The following is a 26308-nucleotide window of genomic DNA, read 5'->3' as shown; positions in this document are numbered from 1 at the left end:
TCTCCATCATCTTTGCCTTTTAATAGAAGATTTGGTTTCGTCATTTACGAGTGTAACATAGTTAAAAATAGAGCACTCTGCTTGTTCTCGGAGAAGGGGTAAGGCTGACCACAGCTCTGGGTGACACTGCTCATGTTTCAGTCACTGACAAAGTTCAGGAGACTCTGGACGCTCACAGCAAGGAGTCGTTTCAAATCCCTGGGACTGAGGACACATGACAAACACTGCCAAGCCCCCCAGGCCTGGTGTAGACCCCGAACACGTACTGACCAAAAGTGACCAGCCATGGCTTACAAGGGCAGGACAGCAGCAGTCCCCAGGAGGCACAGGGGACACAGAGACCCTGACTCTGGGCCCAGAAGATGACAGGCTACCAAAGTAAGTCACAAACACACAAGATGAATGGTCACAGGGCCGAGGGTACTGAGCTCTGCCCCAGGCAATGCAGAACTGGATTTAATGCCATGGAACTTGCTGGGTCTGTTTCAATGCAGAGCAAGTCAGGACCTCCCTGCCCCTGAGGAAGAGCCTGGTTAGCTCCTGAAACCAAAGATGCCCTTGATGTAGCCTGTGAGGCCGCTCTTGGTCTTCTGCTCCAATTTGTCCTCAAGAGGTGGGAAGGCCACGTGGTTGAGGGCCAGGTCAAAGAACAGAGGCTTGCAGGGGATGGGCTGGAATCCGGGGGGGAAGTGCACGAGGCTGGCCTGCTTGGTGACAAGGGAAGGGTCCAGGCAAAAGGTCTCAAACCGTTCAACGAGAGGCTGGAAGACAGAGCAAAATGTCAACCAGAAGGCCACAGTGGGTACTTGAAATCAAACCTGGGTCCCCTACAAGAGCAACAAGTGCTCTTAACTGCTGAGCCATCTCTCCAGTCCTGTGTCTTACATCAATTACTGGCAAAGAGTAGCTTGTAGGGACCTTCCTCCACTTCCCTTCCTTAGGGGATGTGGACCCCCAACAAGCCACTGAGTAGGGTGTCTGGGCAAGGAAAGGAAGTGGGGTGCCTAGACCCAGGGACAGAATGTCCCTTGCCCCTCAAATCCCAGAGCCGGCCTGGCCTTACCGTATTGTCCTTGACTTGGGAGGCCGTGTCAGTTTGATGGGACTCATTTGCATCTGAAAATTCCACAGGGATTTAGTAAGAATGGGGACTTTGCACACTCTTGCCACGGAGTGGCTTTTCATCAGTGTTGATCAGGGCTCTAAATCCCAAGTAAAGCTAGGCAGCAGGAACACAGCAGGGATCCACTGTGACCAACCCACAGGAGCTGCAGAGTTTGGAAGATGCTAAGGAAAAAGGAAGTTCGACTGGGTTTTCCACATTGCTCTGCATGGCTGAGTGCCCAGTGTAGTGTAGCAGGCACGGGCTAGGAAACAGCAATCTTAGCAGATGCCTTCTACAGTAAACGGTGGTGCTGGGTGTGGAAGCAGAGGGGTCTGGGGACCTGGCCAAGAGCAGGGAGGGGGCTCACCCAGGATGGCTGCGGCCTGCAGCGAGCACTTCTCTGACCGCACCTGAGTGATGAGCTCTTGCACATCAGGCAGGTCCTGCAGTAACAAAGAACACACTCACCAACAGGCCTGGGTAACTGGTCCGTCCCACTGGGGTTTCACCATATTTTTTTTAAACTTAAAAAACAATGCAGGAGGCAGAAGCAGGCAGATCTCTTGTGGGTTCAAGGCTAACCTGGTCCACAGGAGAGTTCCAGGACAGCCAGGGATACACAGAGAAACCCGTCTCAAAAAAACAAAACATACCCAAATGTCTTTACTATAAAAAAGAAAAACAAAAAATTCAACACATGCTGGTTCTGGTGGTTAATCCTAGCCCTTGGGAAATAGGGGCAAAAACCAAGAGTTCAAGGCCAGCCTCAGCCACACAAGTGAGTTTGAGACCAACCTGGAGACCCCACTCCCGCAAACATCAGAAACCAATACCAAGGCTACCCTGTCTTCTTTCTCATGGGAAAGGCTGACACAGCTTAAGAGAGCAACGCTCTGCTGAGCTCTGAATGCCGACACCCAGTGTACACAGCCATTAATTCAAACTTCACGAGCACTCTGGGGCAGCCGCTCTGAGCTTGGCATTTCACGAATGAGAGTCCTGAATGATGGCGATGGTAAAGGCTGGGCCAGCCACACCCCCAAGGCCAAAGGTGGGTGCAGAGTCAGGCTGTGAAATCCCCAGTGTCAATCCCAGATCTCACACTAGTCGGAAGCACTCATGGGGACACAGGTGATCCCAGTGAGTAGCCGATCTGAGGACAATATGTGGGTGGGGTTTGTTTCTCTTCACACAGCCCTGGCATTTCCCCACTCTATTTCTGCACACAGGCCTTTGCTGTGACTCTGAGCTTGCTTTACAGCCTAGACTGGCTTCAAACTCCTGATTCTGCAGCCTCAGCTCTTCAGGGCAAGGGTTACGGGTGTGTCCTACAAGAGCTGGTTGGAATGACTTTCGGTCAGAGCTAAGCCCTCCTCAGGCCAGAGCAGAGTGGGTTACAGTACAGTGACTCAGGGCGAAGGGAGGAGAAGGGCTGCCTTAGCACCAGCCAGTGACTGCGCCCTCACAGTCCCTGACCCCTCACGAGCGCTGGAAACACAGAGAGGTCAGCTCACCTTCAGGCTGTTCTTGAAGGCTCCCCCATGAGAACTCACTTCACTTGCATATTTGAGAACTCTGTCATACAGGATGAGGGCTTCGCTCCACTTCTTCACCAGCACGTAGGACTGAGCGATGAAGAAACACCTGACAGAGAGAGTCGCCGGCTAAAGCCACAGCCGCCCAGCACCAGGGCTGTCCTTACTGGCAGGCTCAATGTAAAACTGGAAACAGGACTCTCAACGCTGGATCACTCCTGCAAAACCCCACCCAAGGCTCGGCAGGCAAACTTCCAAGTGTCCCAGCAATTTCAGACGGCTCTGCAGGTCTAACGCGCGCCACTGCCTTTCACTGGCTGATGTCAGAGGAGGCAGCTGCCCAGGATGATGGCAGAGAGACAGGTGAGAGAGGAGTGCAGACTACATCCAACATAATCCGAGTCATTGCTGTTCACATGGCTACACCATAACTATCTATTCATCTCTAACCATAGCTTTTCAAAAACAAAAAAAAACATCAAAATTCTACAGGGCTAACAGAGCTTTAGTGCTGCCCTTGACATAGCAGGAGGGGCATGAGCCAAGACAGGGCGCCCGAGGGAGACCAGGAGACAACGTGCTCACTCTCCTCTGCCCTCTGCCTAGACCCGTGTCCTTGTGAGCGGTCACTTTCAAGTGAGCCACACTAAGACTCAGCTCTTGGTGTGAGGATTTGAGGTGCTTGGTTCACCTCAGTTCAGCTCCCTGACCTGGCTGCTCCACTTTGCCAATGTCTTTGCAACGTGTGGCTCTCTCAGAGCTTGTACTGGAGTGAAGAAGAGACAGAAACCAGGGCTAATCCCGAAGTCCATCAGAAACTCAGATGGAGGGCTGGAGAGGTGGCTCAGCGGTTGAGAGCACTGACTGCTCTTCCAGAGGTCCTGAGTTCAATTCCCAGCAACCACACGGTGGCTCCCAACCATCTGTAATGAGATCTGATGCCCTCTTCTGGTGTCTGAAGAGAGCAACAGTGTACTCACATACATGAAATAAATAAATCTTAAAAAAAAGAAAAGAAAAGAAACAAACTCAGATGGAGAACTCGGGGCTCCTAGCCGCCATCTTTGCTGAGGATCCCCTTTAAACAAGCCGGGCTCAGAGCCAACTGTGAATGACCTGTGGGAGCGGGAGCCACCAAGCTTAGTGCTGGAATTCAGAGCAGAGCCCCTCATCCTAAGGGATGTTACCTGTAAGCTTTGAACACCAGGGTCTTGAGGCCTATCTCTTTCTGGAAGGTTCTGTCTTCTTCTAAGCCAGGAAGCTGCAGCAATTCCACCAGATTCTGTACAACAGATGGAACAAGAAAACCCATGAGGAGGCCCAGCCTGATCTTGTCAGGAGACCTTTCGGAAACAGGTACAGGCAGAGAAGAGGAGTCCACAGTCAAAATGACTGCCGGTGTCCCCACCCTCCCGGCACCAAAAGCACAACGTGCTTTACCACTCAACCCATCTCACCAACCTTCAGGGACTTCCTGGACCACATGGACCGGGAACCTGCACTTCAGGCTGGTCCACTCACTTGACGGTGACAGGCAGCTTGTGTTTATGCATGTACTAACATGTATGTACACATGTGCATATATGTACATGGAGGCCAGAGGTCGAAACTGGGTATTTTCCTCAACTGTTCTCTGCCTGATTTTTCTTTCTCCCTCCCTCCCTCCCTCCCCTTTTGAGACAGGGTCTCTTTGTTATGTAGCCCTGGCTGACCTGGCGCTCACAGTGGAGAGACCCCGCTGGCTGCCTCTGCCTCCCACCCCTCACCCAGGTGTCATCTCTTTTTCTTTGCAGGATGTTTTTTACTTGTGTGTGTTTGTGTGTGCACACGTACAGTGCTCAACAGGACCAGAGAAGGGTTTCAGATCCTCATGAGCTGGAGTTCAGGTGATTGGGAGCCACCTGACTTGAGTTCTGGGAACCAAACTCAGGTTCTCTGAAACGGGTGTATGTGTGCGTGCGTGCGTGCGTGCGTCCTAACTGACCAGCAGGTGACACAGCGTGGATTCAGGTCTCTGAATGCCCCAGCACCTGCAGAGTATCTTCCATGGGGAAAGCACCAAGGGAGAGCCTGCAGGCGCACAAGCATTTATACCTCAAAGTGCCTGATCTGGAACACTAGGCTGTCAATTCCCTCAAGACCTTTGTCCTCCCTACCTACTGTCGCCCTAGGCTCTCAAAAGCCCTTCGTATCCTAATCATTTCCTGTTCAGCACGGCAGAGGGGAGCTGCGTTTCTGGTCCCCGGGGGTTACCTGCAGAATGATGTCGTAGAGCCGGATGAGGTCCTGAGGCCGGGGAGAGCGCTTGCTGTCATCTTCTGGCTGCTGCTGCAGCAGAGCCCTGTGCAGTCCTTTAGCCATGTTCTCGTTTCTCCTGATCGCTGTGGACAGCTTGATGTAGGTCAGGTAGCTGCAACGTACACACCGGCTCAGGCTACACAAGGAAGCTCGTGCTCAGGAAAGAATGCTAGACTGACCTGGGGCTGACCTGGGGCTGACCTGGGGCTGACCTGGGACCGACCTGGGGGGTGGGGTGCAGAGTATCACAGAGAAGGGCTGTCTGGCCCTTCACACCTTCCCCAAAGCCACAAGCTCCCAGTTTCAGAGGACACTGCTAGTCCTCAGAAAGCAGCAGCCAACTTCTGATGGGTGAGCTGCTGGGCCATGACCCAGGGCGGTGTGCTGTCACCATGTGGCCGCATTCACACTTAGTCACAGGGGCTGCTTTAAGAGTGCATACAAGGATGAGAAGGGAGAAGGCCACAGCTACACTAGTCAAGACCAGCTAGGCTTTGAGAGAGAAGAGAAGTAAACACGTAAAGAAGGTTAAAATAACTGAGCTTAAACATGGTGTGTTCGGAGAGATACTCCTAAAAGATTTTCCTATTACACACGCAGGTACAGGTTTACTTACAACAGTCATGAAAACACAGTAACTACCTGATTCCTGAGTCATTCCTCTGCCCCAAAGACACCCTCTCCACACAGACATCTTAGCAGAGCAGAAAGCCACACCCAGACCCAGCCAGCTCTGACAGTGGGACGGCGTCCCACGTGTCCTCAGTCTGAGTGGAGGTGAGGGTTCAGAGGCCCCGCTCCAGGTCAGGTGAGCTCAGCCCTGACTCTGGGGCTCTAGAGGCAGAACTCTCCAGGAGCTTCTTTCTCCTCAGGCTGATTAAACAGATAACATCTACGGCCAACCCTGTGCGATAATGCCAAGGACCTGAGTCATCTGACAGTCAGTTTGACATCCACAAATACCAAACCCCCAAGAATGGAGATCAAGTGTGACTAGGGAGGAGTGTGTGTGTGTGTGTGTGTGTGTGTGTGTGTGTGTGTGTGTGATGTCAAGCGGACACACTAGCACAGAGCCTTGTGTTATCGCACAAGTAGCAGCAGCAGCAGCAAATGCAGAGGGAGAACCAGCCACCAGACAGGCAGGGTAGCCAGTGCCCACACAGGAAGACACCAGGTAGATGCTGGTCTCACACAGAGGCTTGCAGGGCAGATGGGATGGACTGAAGCCAGCCTGGTCTACACAGTGAATTCTAGGACAGCAGGGCTATGTAGACAGACTCTGCCTCAAATGAATAAGCAAAGAGAAAGGAAGAAGAAAAGGGCTCAAGAGTCAGACAGGTGGTTAAGAGCACAGGGTGCTCTCACAGAAGACCAGGGTTAGAGTCCCAGTACCCACACAACAGCCCACAACCACCTGCAACTCCAGTGCCAGGGGACCCAGCGCCCTCTTCTGGCCCCCAGGAGCAGCAGGGACACATGGTGCAGGCAGCTGTATGTAAGAAATAAAACTTAAAATTGTGGATGCACATAAACCCCAACCAAGTCACTCACCTGTGCAGGTACTGGAGATTCGATACCTTCCCTGACTCTCCATCGATGGTGTAATCTCTCTGTTTCTGAAAAAGCAAAAAGGGTAAAAATAAAACTCCTGGCCTTGGGGTTGGGGATTTAGCTCAGTGGCAGAGCACTTGCCTAGCAAGCGCAAGGCCCTGGGTTCGGTCCCCAGCTCCGAAAAAAAAAAAAACAACAAAAAAACACCAAAAACTCCTGGCCTTGGCTCGGAACCATCAACTACTATGGGCCAAAGTTCTCTCCACAGAGTCACACATTCTGTCAAGTGCCTGTCATGCCCTCAGAAATCAATTCACAGAAGGACAAGATTATCCTGTTGCCACTGACAGCCAACACCTGGCCTTGACGACAGAAAGCTGACAACAGCCAGTTGAGGCTCCCAGTCCTCTGCTCCCTGTCCTGCCCCAAACCCTACATCAGACAGTCCTGTCAGGCGCAGGCGCACCCCTGCACTGCTATGGCGAGACTGAGGAAGAAAGAGTCTGAACTTGATTACAGTCCGGGAACTTAGTGAGATCTTGCCTCAAACTACCATTTAAAAAAACAAAAATAACCCACAAGACTTGCCTAGCACGCACAAAGCTCTGGGTTCAACGTGTAGAACCACAAAACAAAAAAAGCAATGAGACCACAGCCCCACTGCTTTAGACCCAAATTCTACCGTCTCTGGTGTGCCCAGTGCCGTCACACCTGAGTGAGGCTGAGGACAGTCCCCTAAGCCACCCACACCCTTGACCGCCACCATCCGTGGAGATGTTACTGCACATGGTACAAAGACTCTGGGTGTTTCGGCAGTCCTCCTGCCTCTGTCTACAGAATGTTACAATAGCAGGTGTGCACCACCTCCCCTCTTTATAGCCATCTCTGTGTAAGTTAAAATGGCGGGAAGCAGTCATGGCTTCAACTTGTGCAGACCTAACTCTCCACAGGCTGAGGCTGGGGCAGGAACTGGGATCTATCTTGGGTTACATAGTTAGGTTCTGCGTCAACAGAAGACCAATGGGTGGAATCATCTACAGGGGACGCTGCACGAGGGAGACACTAGGGTGTGGTAGAAAGCTGCTCTTAGGTTTTCAGTCTAGAGGCCTGGAAGGATCTCGGTAATAACACCACTAGGAAAGGCAGCGTTCATGGGCACATCCAGCTGAGACCACTGGATGATGGCAGAATGACCAAGGGAATGACCAGAGCCCAGAGGCCTCTGCTGCTTACAAGCTCATCACACCTACAAACAGCCCAAGGCCAAGTGCTGACCCCTGGGAGCACCCTGCAGGACAGCACAGACGTGGGAGGATGGAGGACCCAGCCCAGGGCAGGAGATGGGCTGACCTGATCAGGCTTGAGCTCCTCCCTCACGGCCTGGAGGGCGTCTCGGCACTCACTGAGCATCGACTCGAACAGACGCTCCTTCGTTTCTTCACTTTCAGCCTACACAGCGGCAAAATGGAGCAAGAGATTGTTTGGAGCAGACTGGAGGAGGGCGTGGCCATAACTCCATCTCCCCCCACCCCCACGTGCATGCACCCCTTTCCCCAAGATTCTTTAAAAGTTCTGTGTAGGGGCCACAGGGGGCCAAAAGAGGGTGCGGGGTCCCCTGGAGCTAGAGCTGTGAGCCACCAATAGTGAACTGGGATCTGAGCCTGGGTCCTCCGAGAGCAGCAGCTGAGCCTACATCAGGTCTCACCGCCCTTCCAAACCCCTGAGGAAGGCAGGCATCATATGGCTCCGAGGCCTCATCTGCAAACCTTCACGATGTGAGCCAGTTTCTGGTTTCTTTAAGATTCAAGCACGAGACAGACATTTCTAATCAATAACCAACCAGAAAGATATTTCTCCTAAGACTAAGCTGTCTTCTCTAGACATTCTGGGTCCAATGTTGTACATGGCCAACTCTTTGAGAACAACTTCTGGGCAGAAATGGTTAACAAGAAAGAGGTGACAGTCTTCACACAGTACTAGGCGTTACCCTTGCCACACCGCTTGGATAAATGACCGAGTGATTCATTAACTGAACGTCTGCCACACCATGTTACCGACCTAAAGAATCCGACCGAGCAGGGAGGCCACAAAAGGCAAAAGCAGTTGGCCCTGTGCCACTGCCGACCACTGAAGTGAAAGCGTCAGCACTCCATGGTTGTGTTTGACTTTCCACAGAGCTAACAGGCATCCTGAAAAAACCCAGCCTTCAACTGGCCTCTCAGGAACCACAGAAACCCGTCCAGAACACCCGCCCACTCCCGTGAGAGGCGAAGGAGCTCGGGTGAAGCTGTCTGAAGATCTCTTGTGTTTTTCCTCTTTTTTTTTTTTTGGTTCTTTTTCGGAGCTGGGGACCGAACCTTTTAAGTCTACCACTGAGCTAAATAAACCCCTGTGTTTTTCCCTACTTTTAAACTGTTACTAAACCTCTGTAAACTGTCCACTGTATGCCACACAGACACTTCCACTCACAAGGCCACCTGACTTTCCTGTCCCTTACTAACCCGGGAAACAAATCAGGAACGTGGCCTCCCTCCTGTAACTTGAAGGCAAACAGGGCCCCATCAGCTCACTTCCCACCAGAGCAGTGCCTGCTGTCCCACAGACACCCGTGCTCTAGACAGGCTGCCATGCAGTGAGCAACAGCGTGTGTAGCTGCTGGGACTAAACATCTATGTGATTTCCATACAACAAAAACCGGGAGGTGCTGTTCTGTCCGCTGGGACTCCAGAGAAGTCCTCTTCATCACCTAATCGGACTCTGAGGTTTTGGCGGAACTGGGAAAATTGAGTAAGATAGGTGAACCCCCGTGAAGCCTGGACAGTCACCACAGAAGGGCTCAGCTCCGAGGCAGCACTGCTCAGATGTGGGGCTGTGCTGTCTGGCAATGGACAGTAAGTAAGGACCATCTTCCTTCCTATTGGTAGGAAATGTTCAAATTTAACAATCAGAGGATACCAGAACACCAAGCCTCGAGGTCACCGCGGTACCCGAGTGCTGAGGACAAACTTCGACGCTCCCCCACGTCCTACATCTCAGTGAGGACTTATGAAGATATTCCACAACAACCAAGAAGAGGTCTGAGAGAGGGAGGGACTTAGTGGGTTGTTTTCCATGTGCTGCCCACACTGCTGAGTGACTCAGAGACCAGCAGGACCTGAGCACTTGCCATGGATCTTCCTGCCTAGGGCAAAATGTCTCCAGACAGGAAGTCTTCGTGTGTTTGCTGCTGTCTTTTACTCTGGAACCTAAACCTGAAGCCCAGGTGACGCCTGAAAGCAGACACACCTTTCAACATGCAGGGGCAGGACTCCTCACTCCACAGCCCAGCCCACATCTGCTACAGAGCCGGTGCACAATGGCACACTCCCTAAATAAAACCTTGTGGCCCAGCCAGACCCTGTGCCTAGAAGTGACGACCTGCCTGCCTAGTCTCAGTGAATCAGTGGAACTCCAACGCTCAGGGTGCGTGCGCCTCGGACTTTCTTCCCCAGTGGTGCCCTAGGCCAGCCAGGGCAACGACACCGCGCCACACCGGCTCCAGCCATTACAGACACTCCTGGGTTGTTCTCACTGGTTGATAGGGATTTTGGGGAGATGGTGGTGTGTGACTAAGAGACACACAGGCATGCCTGGCTGCATTCTCCACCACACCCACAGGAGATCATGGGGACAGGACCCAGTCTCACCCAGCCGGAGAGAGAGGTCCAGAAGAAAGAACACAAGGAAATAAAGACAGCTACAGTGTACTCATATACATAAAATAAATAAATCTTTAAAAAAATGAAAATGTTATTTTAAAAAAATGGGGGTGGGGAGGGGTAAATGCTCTTATTCTTTCTATTCAGACTCCGAAAAGCTGGGTTCGATCGTTGGGACTTGCATGGAGGAGGAGGAAAGTGACTTTTCTCTCCAGTTGTCCTCTGACAGCAGCTGTGTGTTGTGGCACGCATGTCTCTCCCAGCCCCACAAAAGCACATTTAAGATGTAATAATAAATAAATATAACAAAGACAGGTTTGCTGGTTTCCCCCAGAACTGAATGGGGTATAAATGATCAGGCACGCAAATGTTTAAAATCTCACAAAGGAGCTGCCCGCCCCAAATAACCTCCCAGCACCACTGCGCGTGACCACGGGGACTGAGTAAGCATAAGAATGTAAGATGACGCCGGGCACTGTGATGCACGCCTTTAGTCCCAGTGCTTGGGAGGCAGAGGCAGGAGGATGTCTGTGCGTTCGAGGCCAGCATGGTCTACATAGCAAGTTCCGGGGCAGTAAGGGTTACAGAAAAACCCTGTTTCAAGAAAAAAAAACAAACACACGTGCACATGTGACAGCAGGAATGAAGATGGCACGTTCGTCTCCCGTTACTCCTCCCTTCCTCGATCTCCAACAAACGGTTCAGTATTTCTGTCATGAAGATCTCTACTGGGAAGAAATCAGCTAGGGCTGCCAAAATGGCACTGCACTTCCTGGACAGTGGAGGGGCCACTGTCAACTGAGACACCAGCCACTGAAGTCAGGTAGCCACATCTCTCGGGCACGGGTGGATAGCACTGGAGTCCCTGAATGAAGACAGACACAAACTACCCGCCCACTGCTCCAGGCGCACCCGTATCCAGTGTGTCTGCAGGAGAAGCTGCCGCGGAACAGCCACACACAAGCAGTGAAAGCCTGAGTCCAAGGGCACAGGGTACTCACCCTCAATACAGAGCCCTGGACCAACTTCCCGGCAGACACGCACAAACCATGTTCATAAGGGAGAGGCTCGTGCTGGGTCTGCCTGCACTCCCCCTTTGACCCCAGACTTCAGAGGCCAGCCTGGTCCACACAGAATGCCAGGCTAGCCAGGACTACACGGTGAGAAAGTGTGGGAGACTATCACTACATGTTGCATGAAGAAACACCTATATGATTTCACGATTAAAAAGTTAAGTAGGGTTGACAAGATGGCTCAAGGGTAAAGGAGCTTACCCCCCATGATGCCAACCTGATAACCTGAGGTCATCCCCAGGACCCATAGACAGACACACAGACACACAGACACACAGACACACACACACACACACACACACACGCGCGTGCGCGCGCGAGCGCACACATCTGGCTTAGCACACGCCAGAGCTCTCGAGTGCAGGTGGGAGTGCACACACTCTCTCACACATACAATACTGGCCCTCTGGTGGAGTTGGGGAACCTTTGGGAAATGTCACAAGACAGAGCAGCCGCACCACAGAGCCTGTTCTCCTGTGAAGTTATTGTTGGCAGCTCCTTTTCTTCTTGGAAAAAAGACTTTAAGGCCAAGAGAACAGTACGTGCAGAGAAGCCCGAGTCATCAACACTGACGTCCGGCGGCAGCCCTCACTTTCAGAGTAGGAGGCTGAACAAAAGCTTCAAAATAATCATTCACTCAGAAAACAGACTGAACCTGTTTATTTTAAAACAGAATATCATATCAAAAGCCTGAACTTGCTAAGTAGACCAGGTTGATGGCCTAGATGGCCTTGAACTCACAGAAATCTGCCTGTTTCTGCCTCCCTGGTAGGGTTAGAGGGAACCTGCCAACAAGCCTGCAGACCTGAGTTCAATCCCTAGGAACCATGAGGTAGAAGGAAGAAACTAACTCCTTCAAAGTTGTCCACTGACTTTCACATGTGTACATGTGGCCTCACACGTGGTAAATAAAAAAAATATAATAAAAATTTAAAACTTAAGACAGTGTTCTTAGTTTGAAAATCTATTCTCAATAGTAATTAAAAACATAGAAAAAAACCCTTTGATCCTAGCACTCAGGAGGCAGAGACAGGTAGGTCTCTGGGAGTTCCAGGCCAGACTGGTCTACAAAGAGAGTTCCAGAACAGCCATTGCTACACAGAGAAATCCTGTCTCAAAGAGCCCAAAAAAAAGGGGAGGGGAGCGTACTTGAAGCCCCTGAGAAAGCCAGGTGTGCACCCCAGGCCTTTAACCCCAGCTCACAGGTAGGAGGCACAGGCAGGCAGGCCTCTGTGAGTTTAAGGCCAGCCTGGTCTACTTAGCAAGTTCCAGGCTTCAGTAAAACTGCCTTGCCACTCCATCACATCCGGTGCGGTGAGGCTGATGGCAGATCGCACGCAGGCCCTGAGAGGCACACCTGCTCTAGCCGCATGGTAAGCATCGTGTTCATCTCCTTCTGCGAACAGTTACACTCTTGACTAATGAGCTCACGGTGCTCGGCTAGATTTTCTTTTATTTACTCAGAACTGGAATATGGTCACTTTACTTTTTTTCTTCTCCTTGTCATCAAAATCCTGGTGAATCGTGAACTGTCTTGTCTTTTCCTCCCAGTGCTAGGGACTGGTCTGAGGTGTCTAGCATGAGCGTACTTGCAGCCCCTGAGCTACACCCCAGCCCCTGAGCTGCTTTACGAGTGTCTACCCGATGTCAGCCCTTAGTCACAAAAAAAATCCACAGGCATTTGTGTGTACGAACCCACTCACAAAATAAATGAACGTAAAGAACTCGAGTTCGCTCTCCAGCCCTCTAGCTTAGGTAGAACAAACTCTAGGTGCTGTTGTCTCTCCGCTTGAAGCAAAGGAAAAGAAGGTGGCAGAGCAGTGTGCAGTACAGGCCGGCACAGAAGTAAATCCTTCAATTGCTAAAAAGTTGCTTCCGACCCAAAGCAGCCCGTGGGAAGTGGCTGTGAAGTCACCGACACAGGTCGCAATGCAGGCTCCAGTAGGTGCCAGGCTTTGGCAGCTCCTGACATGAGAGGCCAGTGTACCTCACTGTTTGCAAAGCTGCCCCTCGCCTGCTGTGGAGGAGCTCTAAATGGCCTCACTGTAGCCTCGGGAGTACTCTGGGGTGCCTATCTTTGGGGCTACGTCTGCTTGTTCACAGCTACAAGCAGGTGACCATGTCAGTAAGGAGCTTCAAGTACAGCTCTACACGACCACTCTGTGCCAACCACACACAGAACCCGATATTCTGGTTCACCCAGGCTCTTATGAACGGCCCAGGAATGAGGGGTGGCCCTGAGGGCAAGGAGGAGGGGACAGCAGGTCAGACTCCAGCAGCCTGACAGCAGCTGCACCCCCTCTCCCCCAAACCTCTTTTTTTTTTTTTTTTAAATATGTATTTAATGTAGATGAGTACACTGTAGCTGTCTTCAGACACACCAGAAGAGGACATCAGATCCCATTACAGATGGCTGTGAGCCACCATGTGGTTGCTGGGAATTGAACTCAGGACCTCTGGAAGAGCAGTCGGTGCTCTTAACCACTGAGCCATCTCTCCAGCCCTCCCCCAAACCTCTTAAAGCTCCTTTTCCCCCATGACTGTCACTGTAACCTACCCTGTAAATGTAATTCCTTCACACCTGACTTCACAAAGATGACCTTCAAATACACACAGAAGCGAGCAGAATACCAAGAGTCCTCCCTCCTCACCTGCACAATGGCGGCTTCATTGTCAGCCAGTCCCAGTAAGAAGATCCTCACTTTGTCGATCTTCACGGGAACCGTCCTGCCCCTCCACTCCACCTCACTCATGGTCGCTGCCTGCTTGGCTCGAGTCTGAGTGATCAAGGCCTGCATGGTGGAGTTTAGAGGTTAGAGGTGGCCACACTCTTCCAAGTCACCTTTCACAGCAACATGTGTATTTCAGATTACCTCAAGTTTTTCAGCAAGGAGCCCCTCTGTGCCCCCAGACCTCAGTCTCATCTGCATGAGTTCATTGATGGCTGACTGGTCCCCTGTGAGAGAGAGGGGGGCAGTTGTTTAGGGCTTTGTGCTTTCTGGACAACCCCTCCATTTAGTTGAGACTGACAGTTCCTTCCCTTTAGCGAAGTGGAACACGCCACAGCAGGCCCTCGGCACCATCTGCTCTGAAGAGGAGAACCTTGGGAACACTGGTCACAGCGTGGGTACACGGCCTCACACTGGTCTAGGTTCTCAAGAGCTCAAGGCCAAGCTGAGCCCTGAGATTAACCATGGACCTTGAGAAACTACGGCAGGCCAGTACGGGCCCCACTGGACAACAGCACTACCATGGGGCTGAAGGGGCTGGAGACGGCTCAGCAGCGAGAGCATTCGTGGCTCCACAGAGGATCGTATGGCGGTTCCAGGGACATCATACCCTACTCTAACCTCCCTAGGCAATGCATGCACACGGGACACATAAACACGGGCCGGCGCATAGACACAAACATCAACATCTTTAAGGAAAAAAGTCCCACTCTGTGGAGAGGATGGGAAGGGAAGCTGTGCAGGTTTGGGCTCAGGGAGAACATGAAAATCCTCTTATCTTCTACCTAGTCTTACCGTATACTCGAAACTCCTCCAAAATGTACAACAACATTGGCTGAAAACGCTAAACTGTTCCGGGGAGTGGAGAACGTAAAGGGATGCAAACAGAAGTCAAACAGCCAAGGTCTGAGGATTGGAGTGCGGCTGTCAGAGACAGCTCTTCATCAGTGTGTGTGTGTGTGTGTGTGTGTGTGTGTGTGTGTGTGTGCGCGCGTGTGTGTGCGTGCGTGTGCGCGCGCGCACCCGCGCGCACCCGCGAAGGTGTGTAACACAGTGCCCGTCAGACAGCTGCACTGTTACTATCACTAAAAATAAGGCTACCTCAGCTGTAGTGTGTGGTCGCACCCTCAATCCTAGCACTTGGGAGGCAGAGGCAGGTGGGTCTCTGCGAATGTGAGGCCAGTCTTGTCTACACGGTGAAACCCAAAACACTCTCAGGCCATGGTTGGATGTTGAGACACAGGGAAAGTCACATGAGCCTCCCGGCAAGCCAAGAGAGGTGAGGAGCACCTCCCTGGAGCACTGCTCACCAATGTTATATGCACAGTAGCGGATGTTGGGCGAGATCTCCTCTACGCGCTGGTTGTACAGCACAGCCTGCTCCTCTGTGAACGCGCTGGCTAGCTTCTCATAGATAGTTCTGCAAGCAAAGATATGCCAGACATTCTTAAAACATGGAAGCCGTATTTTAAGAAAAGAAACTCTCAAGGACCATGAGGTCAAAAACAAAGCCCAGCCTTTGAGGGTATTGTTGCCCACCAGAGGGGCAGATTCTAAGGACAGGAGGGGAGAAGTGATACGGCCTAACTCCCATGAAGGCAGTAGCAGGTTCTACAGCCCGACTGGCTGTGGCTGGAGCAGCCGTCCTGTCTGGAGCTTACTTGCATCTGTTGAAAGCCTCAATGGCAGCTTTCCACTCCTGGTGTTCAAAGCGCAGCATCCCCGAGAGGTAAGCTGTATAGGCCTGTGAGGGGACGGACAGACGGAAGGAAGGAAGCAATGAGCGAGGAGCTTTTCAGGTTTGCTTTTCTGTTGCTGTTGGGGTGCTGTGGAAGGACCCCAGACTGTGTACACTAGGGAGGTGCTCGACCACTCAGCATGCTTAGCCCGCAGAGAACTGCTGCTTCAGCACGCCACGCTCTGGCCCCATGCCCACGATGGCTTCCAACTACTGCAGTGAGTGTGTGGTGGCTTGCGTTTTCTCTCTCCCCCGCCCCCCCATCCCTCCCTTTCTTTTCTGGAGACCTGTGGCTTTTTACCGTGCAGCTCTGGTAGGCCTAGAAATCACCATGAAGACCAGGCTGGCCTTGAACTCTGGGTTCCACCTGCCTCTGCCTACTGAGTGCTGGATGAAAGGTGTGCGCCACCCTGCTTTGGAGTCAGATTGGCTTTTCTTTCTTATTCAAATATATGTGGACGTTTTGCCAGCACATATGCCTGTGTACTGAACTTGTGCCCGGAGTTACAGACAGCTGTGACCTGCCGTGTGGGTGTGAGAACTGAACCCAGAACCTCTGGAAGAGCAGCCAGTGCTCTCTCTAACCACTGAGCCATCTCTTCAGCGTCATCAAGTTGACTTTTAAAGAGAAAAACTAACTAAAATAATAAAGTGTGATACATAGATAGCTTTTATGGTTCACTTTTTCCCAGGAAAGAACTCAAAACAAAGGATACCCAGGTCACAGCTCATGGCAGACATGTGTCCATTTCACCTCATCACTGGTTTCTAGGCCACCACATAAGCATCAGAAGTTCAACACTGGGCCTTGGAGGTGCTCAGCAGGCAAGTGTTACTGTGAGAGCATCATTTTGATCTCTGGAACCGTTCCCTTCTACAAACATGTCACCCCACACCCACACACAATAGCATTTCTGTTAAATTTCAATATACCAGGCATGACAGTACACACCTTAAAATCCCCAAGCGTTCAAGAAACTGAGGCGGGGGAGTGTGGCTCTGATTCCAGCACTCTCCCACGAGTACAATCTCCGCACTTGTTTAGGCCTGGCAAGACGGTTGAGTGAGGTTTAGCCCGGGCCATAGAAGGCCCAGTTTAAAAAGAACAGACGTGGGGCTGGCGAGATGGCTCAGTGGTTAGAGTGAAGACAACCGGCTGCTCTTCCAGAGGACCCAGGTTCAATTCCTCACTCCTATATGGCAGCTCACAACTGAGTGTGACTCAGAACCAACATTCTCTTCTGACCTCCAGGGGTACCAATCACGCATGCTGTGCACAGACATACATGAAAATAAGTAGCCACACATAAAATAGTTAAAAACAGGGCTGGAGAGATGGCTCAGTGGTTAAGAGCACTGATTGCTCTTCCAGAGGTCCTGAGTTCAATTCCCAGCAACCACATGGTGGCTCACAACCATCTGTAATGGGATCTGATGCCCTCTTCTGGTGTCTGAAGACAGCGACAGTGTACTCACATACATAAAGTAAATAAATCTTTAAAAAAAAAATGAAAGAAAGAAAAAAAGGCAGTGACCTGAGCCTCTAGCTTGGTCTTAGCATCCACACGGCTGCTCTCACACAAGCGCTCCAGTTCCTCGGCGTGCTTCACGGCTTTTCGAAGGCGAGACAGCAAGTGAAACCGTTTTCGGGGCTCGGTGTTGGCTTCCTGTTTGAGCTGCATGGCGTAGCTCCAGGCTCTTTCTGCATCCATCAGAACCAGCAGCAGGTATCTACAGCAGAGAGCTGGGAGTGAGCAAGGGCCGGGGACCGGACCCAGTGCATTCTGAGGTACATTTCTCCGTCCTTCTGTCCCTCCCTCAGGATTCCTCACAGAGGAGACCCCAGGTCAGCATCTCTGACACCGTCCAGGGCTATACCTCACAGTTGTAGTCACTAGAGGGTCTATTTCAGATTAGGCCACTCCAGGGGCAGAACCCAGTCAGAGACAAATGCCTAAGTGGTAGGATGCTCTGTTGGGCACGGTGGCACTCACTGCTAACCCTAGCACTTTCATGGCTGAGGCAGGAGGACCATAAGTTCCAGGAAAGACTGGGCGACAGAGTGAGACCCTATCTCACAGCAGGCGAGCAAAGAAACACTACAACCTCAGAGAGACAGTTATGTTGAGCAGTGTTGGACCGCTGCACTACAGGCTGCGCTGGAGGACCTGCGCCTTCACTTACAGTGACTGGGACACTGATCTCTCTGTGCCTCACTGCGCTAACACACACAACACCGACCACAGCGGCACTTCTCGATGGTCAGCACTGATGTCTGCCGTGGTCCTCAGGAGGCTTTAAACTGCAGTCTCATATTTTTTTCCACTTTCTTCTTTTTTTTTTTCCTTCTTTTTTTTTCGGAGCTGGGGACTGAACCCAGAGCCTTGCCTAGCAAGCGCTCTACCACTGAGCTAAATCCCCAACCCTTTTCCTCTTTCTTCTAATGGAGATTAAACTCAGAACCAGCCTCATGGATAGTGGCAAATGCTCTCTACAACTGAGCTGGGTGCCCAGCCACGAGTTTGTTTGTTTGTTTTTGAGGCAGAAGCCCTAATGGTGGTGCCCATGCTGGCCTTCTCACTCTGCTGCCCACGAAAGTCTCAATCACAGTCCCTTCTGCCTTAGCCTCCTCAACAGCTGAGGTACAGTCCTGCTCCCCAGGCCCGGCTAGCTAATCCTTTTAAAACTGTCCAACCAAAATAAAGAATCTTGGGCCGAAGTGGCTAAGTGACAGACTGGCCCTGGGTTCAAACTCTGAAATCACAATAATAACCAAGAAACTTCATCAAAAGCAATTCTAACTGGACCTCCTGGGCTCACCGCTCTGTCCTGTTCCTTCCACCACAGCCCCCACTTCTAGCGTTTTGACCACACCCCCCATACCAGGCTCCCAGTCCCTGCTTCCCAAACACAGGGCAACCTCCAGAGCTGTAGTTCCTTCAATCCTTAGACTCACCAAGCTGCTCTCCCTCCTCGAAAACCCTTCAAGGGCAGTTGTCCTCTGTGTGAGTTTCCTCATCAAGTGCGACTGGCTCAGTCCTCCCCTCCGTGAGTGGACATGCTTAGAAATGCTCCCTGGTTTTGCATCTGACACAGAGCTCTGAACAGGATCCTACCTCCTCTCCCTCTCTACCCAGCACGGCATCAAGCTCAGCCCTGGCTGTGCTTTGGACCAGACTTGTTCTTTTCTCGGGAAGTACAGGTGGGGTGGGATAGTGGTGTTAAGACAGGGTTTCCTGTGTAGCCCCAGCCTGGAACTCCTTTTGTAGAACAGGTTAGCCTCAAACTCGGAAGACCTCATGCTTCTATCTCCTGTGCTGGGATGAAAGGCATGTGCCCCACCCCTGGCTATAAGATTATTTTTCTAAAGAACTCATGCTTTAGGTTCTGAAGACCTCAGTCTATCATTCTTCTTTTATAACAAAACATAAACAATACAAATCTTTTTTTGTTTTGAGACAAGGTTTCTCTGTTTAGCTTTGGCTGGCCCTGAACTTACAGTGATCCGCCAGTCTCTACCTCCTGGGATTAAAGATGTGCACTTTTAATTTGTATGCATGTGGGGTGTATCCATCTGTGTGTGCATGTACACATGCATGCGCTTAGAGGCCAGAGGTCAACACCAGGTGTCATCTCCATAGTCTGTCTCCACTTTACTTTTTGAGACAGATGTCTTGGTGAAGCTGGAGCTCACCACCTTGGCTAGCCTGGCCAACCAGCAAACCACAGGGATAATGTTGTTTCTACCTTCCCGGTCAGCACAGGGTCACTACCCAGGTGTTTACTGTGGTGCCAGGGATTCAAACTCAAGTTCATACGTGAATGGACACACTCTACCAACAAGCTGTCTCTTCAGCCACAACACAATTACACAAACAGGCAGCAAGAAAACCATCTGGTCCAAACTGAAGCTCCAGGAACTGATTTCCTGAAGACACGATGCAGATTACTTCACAGACTGATTCCTTCTTGGAGGGAGGGGAGCAATTTGAGATAGGGCGTCACAGAGCTCATGTTGCCCTCAAAGTTATTAAGTAGCCAAGGACTTTCCTGAATTCTTGGTCCTCCCGCCTGTCTCCCTGCACTGGTGTGTATGCTAGCCCATCCATGTTCTGTGCTGCTGTCAAGCACGGCCAGGTTTTTGCGTGTGGGAGGCAGGCACAGCAGCTACTGAACTGTACCCCAACCCCTGCACAGCTGTTGAGCAAGCTCCTGGCGTCTCTTCCCCTAGAACTGCAACCCCCACAGAGCTGCTCAGGGGCTCATGAGAGACACTGCTCAGTCCAGATCAGCAAAATGGACGTAGAGCCTGCACCTGCTGTCAGTCAGGAGCTCCTCTGTCACTTTCTTCCCGGTGAATTTGTGTCTGTTCCCCATCTTAAAGTTGAGTGTTTTCCGGAGGCGCCTTTGTCTTCGAGAACAGTAGCCCCTGCAATGAAATACAAAACAAGACCCAGTGAGCCGAGCTGTCGTACTGTGGACACAATACTCTATAATAATGTAGGGACAAACTCAGGACTGTTCATGTCACCTGCCTAACAAATGACACAGGGCAGCAATGTGACTGCCAGGACAGAAAACAATGAAATTCTACACACCCACGAATCATCTAATACGACATAAAATGACCACATTTTCCCGCTTCTTGGTTTTCTGAGACAGTGTCTAACACTGCAGCACAGCAGGCCTGGAACTTATTAGGTCGCCCAGGCTGTACCTCAGATTTCAAGGCCATCCACCTGCCTCCACTTACCAAGTGCTAAGATTACATGTGCGAGCCACATGTCTTGCTTCAAATATTTAAATACTGCCCCATTATCACGGGTTTTTTTTTTAAAGATTCCCTTTTTTCTTAATTTTTTTATGTGTATAGTGTTTTGTCTATGTGTATATCTGTACATCACTTGTGTGCCTGGTAGGCTCAGAGGCCAGAAAAGGGGTGTCAGATCCCTTGGAGTTAGAGTTGTAAGCCATCATGTGGGTGATGGGACTCAAACTTGAGTGCTCTGGAAGAGTAGTCAGTGCTCCTACCTGCTGAGCCACCTCTCCAGTCCCAGAATCACAGTCTTTTTTTTTTTTTTTTTTGTTCTTTTTTTTGGGGATCTAACCCAGGGTCCATCCTTCCTAGGCATTGCACCACTGAGCTAAATTCCCAACCCCCGTGGAACAGTCAAAAAAAAAAAAAGCCCTTCCAGAACATAGAGTACCAAACACAAGGTCCAGGAATGGTGGTACACACACAACACTCAGAGATCAAGGCAGGAGGAACAGGGGTTTAAAGTAAATCTTGTCCGCACAGTCAGCCTGAGCTATGAGATGTGTCTCAAAAAAGCCAAATCAATAAATTAGTAAAGTCTAAATCTGAAATCTATCAAAATGTCCACAATACTTGCTTCTCTCTGGGTCTCTAACAAAAAAGATCCATCCCTTTTGGTTTCATTGTTGTAATATTTTATAAATTCATGCAACGTGGAACTCAAAAAAAAAAGGTGGAGCCGGCCCTGTGCCTTGGACTGGGAAAATTACGTCACTACTCTTTGCCTAATGCGCAGATAGACATTATGTAGCACACTAGGGTACAGTTCAACCTTTGATGCTAGAAGAAAAAGAGAGCAGGAGAGATGGTTTCTGGGGAGGTGTGGCCTGCAGGAGAGACAGTCTGTGGAGGTGTGGCCTGCAGGAGAGACAGTCTGTGGAGGTGTGGCCTGCAGGAGAGACAGTCTGTGGAGGTGTGGCCTGCAGAAGAGACAGTCTGTGGAGGTGTGGCCTGCAGGAGAGACAGTCTGTGGAGGTGTGGCCTGCAGGAGGAGAGACAGTCTGTGCAGGAGGGAGGTGTGGAGGGAGGTGTGGCCTGCAGGAGGAGAGACAGTCTGTGGAGGGAGGTGTGGCCTGCAGGAGGAGAGACAGTCTGTGGAGGGAGGTGTGGCCTGCAGGAGGAGAGACAGTCTGTGGGGGAGGTGTGGCCTGCAGAAGAGACAGTCTGTGGAGGTGTGGCTGTGCACAGCTGTGGAGGTGTGGCCTGCAGGAGAGAGACAGTCTGTGGAGGGAGGTGTGGCCTGCAGGAGAGACAGTCTGTGAAAGTGTGGCCTGCAGGAGAGACAGTCTGTGTAGGTGTGGCTGTGCACAGCTGTGGAGTGGCAGCAGTTGCAGTTCCAGACAAGTTCAGAGCTGCTCAAGTCTCCAGCATAAGGACAGCAATAATCAGCATATGTTTACTATCAACTGCCAGCCTAGTGAGGCACATTTTCATGAAAATCTGTTGTGTAAGAAAATCTTGGAGTAGAGCTGCTCCCAACTGTCATCAGGCAGTGCCTCATTAAACAATTGGGATGCACAAGTCATGTGACAGACAATAAACAAGGGCAGCCCTAAACAAGGGGAGAGTGAGCTGAGAATTTCCTGCAGTAAGGAGCAGTTCCTCACAGGACATTCACAGGTCACGCTGGTGCATGAGATCTGAATCACATGAGTCTGGACTCATTCTGACAGGACATGGGTGCTCCGTCCATGCACACCCACAGGCGAACTCTGCCTGTCTCTATAGAGTAGAACTTCCTCAGCCCCTTCTCTGCTCCCTCAATCTACTCCACGTGGCCTTCGACCCTACTGACTCTTCCTAAGATGTCATCAACAAAGCCCAAATAGGGGCCAGGGAGTAGGTAAAGCACAGTAGAGAAAGACATCTGCCACCATGTAGATGACCTGAGTCCATCTTCGGAACCCACACGGTGAAAGGAGAGAACCGTCTTCTGCAAGCTGTCCCCTTAACCTCCACAAGTGTGCCTCAGCACGTATGTACCCGTACACAAACACATGTGAACACAAAATAAATAACACATACTAAGAAAGGAGGGACTGGAGAGATGGCTCTGTGGTTAAGATCGACTTCTCCTCCTCCAAAGGTCCTGTGTTCAGTTCCCAGCAGCTCACCAGATGGTTCCTAACTACCGCTAGTGGTAACTCTAGCTCCAGGGGACCCAACACCTCTTCTATACTCCTCAGGCACCTGCCCTGAAGACAGCATCAGACGCCCCGAAACTGGAGCTACAGGTGGCTGTGAGCCAGCTCAAGCCAGACTGTGAGATGCTGCCTCAAAGAAAGCAAGACTTAGGGATGCACACAACAGCGGAGCACTGGCCGAAGTGTCTAAGGTTCTGGGCACAACCCCCAGGACCATAAAGTAAACAACCAACCGAGACTGGCAGGCTCGGGGAGCCACACCCAAACGACCACTGTGTGGCAGGCTAACTTAAGCAGATCTTAACTTAAGGCTAGCCTGGGCTACTAGCAATTCTGAAGCCAGCCATTACTATGTTGTAAGACTCTTTCAAAAGAACAAAACAAAACAACGAAAGCACAGCCAGGCGGGCGCCCACCTATAAAGCGAGCACTTGGCAGGAGGTGAGAGCAAGCAGGAGGCCAGCGTGGACGACAATAGCTGGTTCAGGACACCTAACCCAGACGCCATATCTAAAACAGAGGCACTCAGAGGTGCAATTCAGCTTACTAATAAAGTTCCTCCAAACACCCAAAGACTCTGGGCGTCATCCCAATAAAAGTAAGTTGCATTTGAACAGAGCACATTCTAATATATGCAAAAAATGACTGCAGGATACCTAGTCAAGTAAGGGGAGGTTGTGGTTGGTTATAACCTGACAGGGTTTCTGCTGACCAAACCTGAGTCAGTTTAAGCACCAAAATAATATTAATGTATAAGTCATAAACTCAATGGACACTACAGAATATACACGGACACACTATTGCCTAACAAGAATGTACATTCACAGAATTTCAAAGTTCTTATAAAATACTTATTAAAAAAATAAAATAAAGAAAACTGACTTTGCAGGGAGACTCTCAATCAAAGACAAACAGACTTCAGCAAGCAAGCACTCAAACCATAAAAAAATTATTTGTATTCTTTCTGTGTGTGTTTGCCTGAAAGTATGTCTGTACACTACATGCATGGAGTGCTGGCAGGGGCCAGATGAGAGCTTTCAACTCCGAGACTGGGAGTCCACAGAGGGCTGTGAGCCACCTGGGTGCTGGGAATCAACCTAGGTCCTCCGGTGCTTTTCACACTGAGCCGTCTCTCCAGCCCTTGTGAAAACTTAAACTTGGAATACATGCCTTCTGCAGATGCAGGATGATGCTGAACCATCCCACACAGCAGAGCGAGCAGACCAACAAAAGCGGCTACATTAGAAAATGCCACCGTTACCGCCACCCACGGTGTGCAGGACACTGACCTGTACCGCTGAAAGTCTCCGTGCCGTAGGCCATGCTGCTGCTGCGACTCCTTAATAACCTGCAGAACTAGAGCCAGGATCAAGGAAAAGCTCACAGCGACGAGAGCCCAGCAGGGCAAGAACTGCGCCGCCACTGACGACACACTGACCTTCTGCGGGAGCCCAGGGATGTTACCCATGGGTCCTTCTGTAACTGTCCAATAGTCACCTTATCAAAGGACAAGGCTAAGTTTATACTTTGTGAACTGTCCCAACTGTTACTATTTCAGACTGCAGGAGGGGAAAGTGCTGGTAGGGAGTCTCAAACCCAGCAGGTTAAATAAAGCTTCTGTGTTCTAAATGCTGCCTCTGAGGTGTCTACCTCACACGTCACTCATTCAAACAGACTCCAGTTATAAATGCCAGGAGCCAATTATACAGCTATATGCCACCAGGGCTTGCCAGATTTAACTTTCCAACAGCTGTTAACGCTTCCAAAATCTACGGTCAGCACGTGTCAAGCAAGATGTGCCAATTTCCATTAAAAAAAAAAAATCGAAGTTTATCTTCTTCCTGGGCATTCTAACATGTAGTAAGAACAATATTACCAGAGCAAAAGCAAAGTACAAATCCGCGAGAATTTACCCCAAAAAAAAACAAACCAAAACAAAACAAAAAAAAATCCTGCATGTTTTATTTCAGAAATTCCTCTGAATCATCTCCATTTGATACACATCTCAAAAAGCCACAAAGGACTCCAGCAAAGGCCTAATCTTAGCATTCAGAAGGAACAGTGACGAGAAGCAGTTCAAGGCCAGACTGGGCTACACAGCCAAACTTTGTCTCAGAAACAAACAAACTGGCTGGAGAGATGGCTCAGGGCTTAACAGCACTTGCTGCTCTTCCAGAGGAATCCAGGTTCAACTCCCAGCACCCACATGGAGGTGTTTAACATCTGTAACTCCAGTTCCTGGGGATCCACATGTACTTTAGGCCTTTGTGGGTACCAGGCACACATGTGATACACAAACATGCAGGCAAACACACACATAAAATAAAAAACATGTAAAAGTATTTAAAATAACACATAAAACCAAAAGAGCCACATGCTACTATTGGAACCACACAAATGATACATAAACTAATACAGACGAGAAAAAGACTCCTGAGGTTGGGAGATTGCTCAGCTGGTAAAGGACTTGCTGTATAAGCAAGTTCCCCAGAACCCACGTAAAAAGGCCATACTGTTGCTTGCACATACTCTCACAAAGTCGGGATGGCAAGAGAAAGATCCTTGGAGCCTACAGCTTCAAAATAAAAAGATAGAAAAAAATAGAAAGTCGATGTTGACCTCTGACCTGCACACACAGCACCGGCGCGCGCCTACACCCATACCCACGCGGACTCGCACACTCAAAAAAAGTAATTCCTCCAGTACTTCGCGAAGAGCCCAACAAGACAAAATGCCTTACAGTCCTATTTGAAAAACTGTACACACGATATTAACAAACTAAAGTAACTTATATTTAAAACAGGGAAGAAGCTTTTCCGGAGAGCACTCGACCTCCATTTTCAAAGCATCTAGCTGTCTTATTATCCAGCATACAACAGCTGTCCGACAACAGCCCTACGCAGAAATGTTGAAGCTGCCGTTTCCTCTCCATAGTCGGGTGGCTCTAGGTACCAACTAGGAACTCTGCAGCGTGGGCAGAGTGTCAATCCCAGCTCAGCCCTCCAACCGGACATCAGAGGGGCAACAGAAGGAAACCTGTCCAATACCTCCACACCACTTGCAAAAAAGCTCTGGCAAGCGAGGAGCTTGCGAGGAAAGACAGGACAAGAGGCAAACCGTGGTCGTGGGAATGCTGAAAGTAAAGAGCAAGAGAAACGGCAGGCCTCGACCTCCGCAACCCAGGTACTGGCACCGGCTGCCTCTCCCGCCCCCAGCCCCCAGATCGACACGTAGTCATTGCGAGTTAGGCCACTGCTCTAGGATACTCTCCAAACTCAGGCTATCCCCGAACTCTTTGTTTGCCTTCGATCCGGCTGAAGGGCGTTCGTTTTCTTTATTCTCGTCTCCTCCGGCACTGCGTCCACCTCCGCTCCCTCCGCCGCCGCCGCCGCCGCCGCTCCCACCACCACCACTACCACCACCCGGGATCTGCTTCTCAGCAGCCATCTTGCCCCTGAGCCGCAAAGCAGGATGGGATGGAGGAGGCGAGACGACCAGCAGCGGGAGAGAGCGGCACCTTCCTGGTCGGGTTGATGGTACACTGACGGACTCCGCCTCGTTTTTTTTTTTTTTTTCTCGTGCCTTTGCGGTGTGTTGGTGTGCGCCTGCGCGACCGGGGTT

General features: G+C 50.7%; 1 protein-coding gene across 1 annotated transcript; it reads right to left on the bottom strand.

The window, feature by feature from the left end:
* Positions 1-26237, bottom strand: Srp68 (signal recognition particle 68). The gene is made up of 16 exons (XM_032912513.1): positions 25954-26237; positions 23977-24043; positions 20043-20156; positions 17263-17458; positions 15651-15733; positions 15300-15409; positions 14134-14216; positions 13912-14052; positions 7840-7938; positions 6490-6554; positions 4894-5050; positions 3828-3922; positions 2620-2749; positions 1473-1548; positions 1064-1116; positions 1-761 (listed from the first exon to the last, which is right to left on the bottom strand). The coding sequence occupies exons 1-16, from the start codon at positions 26132-26134 to the stop codon at positions 534-536; spliced, it is 1878 nt and encodes a 625-aa protein (XP_032768404.1). The 5' UTR covers positions 26135-26237; the 3' UTR covers positions 1-533.
* Between the last annotated feature and the right edge of the window lie 71 nt (positions 26238-26308).

The sequence above is a fragment of the Rattus rattus genome, chromosome 9 (genome assembly GCF_011064425.1).
Source record: "Rattus rattus isolate New Zealand chromosome 9, Rrattus_CSIRO_v1, whole genome shotgun sequence".
Classification (NCBI taxonomy): domain Eukaryota; kingdom Metazoa; phylum Chordata; class Mammalia; order Rodentia; family Muridae; genus Rattus; species Rattus rattus.
This window is presented reverse-complemented; position numbering and strand designations above follow the sequence as displayed.